The sequence below is a fragment of the Chenopodium quinoa genome, unplaced genomic scaffold (genome assembly GCF_001683475.1).
Source record: "Chenopodium quinoa cultivar QQ74 unplaced genomic scaffold, ASM168347v1, whole genome shotgun sequence".
NCBI classification, from domain to species: Eukaryota; Viridiplantae; Streptophyta; class Magnoliopsida; order Caryophyllales; family Amaranthaceae; genus Chenopodium; species Chenopodium quinoa.
Genome location: NW_018745324.1, coordinates 3,699,990 through 3,702,865, shown reverse-complemented (window position 1 = coordinate 3,702,865; position 2,876 = coordinate 3,699,990). Strand labels below are relative to the sequence as shown.

Genomic DNA, 2,876 nt, shown 5'->3' with positions numbered 1-2,876 from the left:
GGATCATCTCTATATTGAGTTTTTGAGCAATGGATAGAGGGATTAAACTAACACTTGCTCCAAGATCGGCTAAGGCGCTCCTAGCTTCCATGTTCCCAATTTTCACTGGCAAAGTGAAACTTCCAAGGTCTTTTTCCTTCTTGGGCATCTTATGTTGGACAAGAGCACTCACTTGATGTGGAAGGGTGATAAGCTCGTCATTGAGATTCCTCTTGTTGGTGAGAATATCTTTGAGGAACTTGGAGTAAGATGGCATTTGTGTCACAACTTCAAGAAAAGGGAGGTTGATATGAAAATTCTTCATGACACTAAGAAATTTTGTGAACTTATCATTCCACTTCCTCTCCGCAAGCCGACCGGGAACCGGCCCATCAAGATTCCTAGCCTTACTAGGAATTGAAGTTGTCTTCTCATTGTCAAGCTTCTTCTTCTCTGAACCTCCTTCTATCTCATCACCCTTTTCTTTCTCACCTCCCTTGTTTTCATTCACACTCTCCTCTCCTCCCTTGTTTTCCTCACTATCCCCTTCATTTGGCCCTTCATAGGAAGTTCCCAACCTCAATGTGATCGCCTTGCATGTATCGGGTTTTGGATTGTGAGATGGGTTAGGTTGTGGTTGCCCGGGTAGAGTGGATGGTGAATTGAAAGGAGTTCTCTCGGCCAATTCAGCTAGTTGTGAATCAACCATCTTGTTGTGAGCTCTTATCTCTTGCATTTTTTGCCCAAAAGGTTTCACTTGCGCATGCATGGCTTGGAGGAGTTGAGTTTGAGTTAGATCCGCTTGAGGTGCTTGTTCTTAATGATTTCTTTGAGGTGTTTGTGTTTGATTGTTGTATTGGTTGTTCCTTGGATAGCTTCCTCTTGGGTTTTGGGGTTGAGATGGAGGTGGATTTTGATATTGAGGGTTGGAGTTATAGGAAAGTTGAGCTTGTTGGTTCCATTTTTGAGGTTGAGGTACAAACCCGGGTGGTGGTTGTCTCCAAGCTACTCCATCGCCGCTTCCTCTAAATCCCTCTTGCCTTGTGTTGTATGCCGCTACATGTTCGGGGCTTAAACCTCCACAATAGGATGTATCATGGTTTGTTCCTCCACAATTTTGACAAGAGAAAGAGTTAACTTGAGAAGAGCTTGCTCCACCACTTGAACTTGCATTCACACTCGTGTTCAATTTGGAAAGCCCTTTTGTTAGTTGATCAATTTGATGTTGTAATTGATCAACTTTCTCCAATTCGTAAATACCACCTCTCTTTGGAGTGTTTCTTCTTCGATCCCCCCAAGAGTAATTCTTCGTACCTCTTCTATCGTGGCTTCAACTTGATTTTAAGGGATCTTGATTAATTGACCACCCGCCCCCGCATCCAAATTGGCTCTTGACATGGGCTCCAATCCGTCGTAGAAAAACCGCATGAGCAACCCTTGATTGTACTCATGGTGGGGACATGCTTGTACCAACTCCTTCAATCTCTCCCATGCTTCACCAAGACTTTCATCGGCATCTTGCTCAAATGATGCAATTTTCCTTCTCATTTCGGCGGTCTTCTCCTCGGAGATTAAGCGCTTCAAGAACGCCTTTAACACATCCTTCATGTTATGAGAGTGTTAGGCTTTACTTGCTTTAGCCATTTCTTTGCTCGTTCGGTGAGAGATTGCCGGAAAAGGTGCATACGAATGTAGTCTTGACTCACTTCATTGGTTTGCATAATTGCCCACAATTCAAGGAATCGGTCCAAATGTTCAATAGGATCCTCACTTGCACTTCCGGAAAATTGCTTCGATTGGACCATTAGAGTATATTGTGGATGGATTGAGAAATTGGTTTCCGTGACGGGCAGCAAAATCCCTCCCGTGAGCTCATAATCCTCCGGATTTCCGAACTCACGAAGCAAAACATCATTCTCTTGCCCCACCATTGATCCGCGTGGTGAACTTGAAGAGTAAGTATCACTCTCACTATCAACTATCAACTATATCACCAAAACCTCTTCCCTCGTCTTGATAAAGCCTACGGACTTGTCTTAAGGTTCGGTTGATTTCGTGGTGAATTTTATGTGAGGGTGCTCCTTGAGACCTCCTGAGCATTCACCAAGGCTAAGCAAACAATTAGCAATGACAAGGATGATAAAAAAAAAATTAAAAAAAAAAAAGTAAAATGACTCTAACAAAAGCAATAATAGACGCTAAACAAGCCGCTTCCCCGGCAACGGCGCCAAAATTTGATCACGGGTTAGATAGGTCGTTAAGCTACTACCCTAACCTAATTAATCATTTATAATACCTAAACCTACACTAAACTAGTTAATGGCAAGTAAAGGGTCGAACCACTAGGGAAGCACGCTAATTCAACATCAAATATCACTAATGCAAGAGTGAAAAGGGGATTGTTTGGTTTTGATGAGTAAGAACACTAAAACTACAAATAAGCAAGAAAATGATGATTAAAATCAATAGAAAATGACGCTAGGGATACGGGGGTGTCCAATATGATTAGAAAGAGGAGAATAATGGTGATTATCATGAAACATATGCCAAAGAACACAAGATTCTACCTAAACAACTCATTCTCATGCAATAGTCTAGGCAAATCAATGAAAGAGGTCTGCACTAATAAGGATCATTCTCATGCATCCTATTAGTTACAATCAAATCAAGAGAATAAAGAAGCACAATCAATAAAAACTCCAATTTAATAACTCATTCTCATGCAATCATTAAAATAGAGATGATCCTAATCTAGTTCAAATCACTTTCATGCATTTAAACTAGAAAACATCAAATAGAGTGCAACAATAATCCCAAGCTAATAAAAATCATGTCTTTCATCAATATATGGCATAAGTTCAATCCAACCATCATCATTCATCCAATATCAAATCATA

The 2,876-nt window shown here is 41.0% G+C and overlaps 1 protein-coding gene across 1 annotated transcript; it reads right to left on the bottom strand.

Annotated features, from left to right (window-relative positions):
* Positions 1-1,320: 1,320 nt before the first annotated feature.
* Positions 1,321-1,910, bottom strand: LOC110712724. Its single transcript, XM_021891178.1, has 2 exons — positions 1,686-1,910; positions 1,321-1,581 (listed from the first exon to the last, which is right to left on the bottom strand). The coding sequence occupies exons 1-2, from the start codon at positions 1,908-1,910 to the stop codon at positions 1,321-1,323; spliced, it is 486 nt and encodes a 161-aa protein (XP_021746870.1).
* Positions 1,911-2,876: the final 966 nt, after the last annotated feature.

What these genes read in the sequence shown, in the direction of transcription:
- LOC110712724 (XM_021891178.1), bottom strand. Translation starts at nt 1,910, where the DNA reads ATGGTGGGGCAAGAGAATGATGTTTTGCTTCGTGAGTTCGGAAATCCG. An exon ending in CAATTATGCAAACCAATGAA is followed by an intron (nt 1,582 to 1,685) that starts GTGAGTCAAGAC and finishes CATAACATGAAG; the next exon opens with GATGTGTTAAAGGCGTTCTT.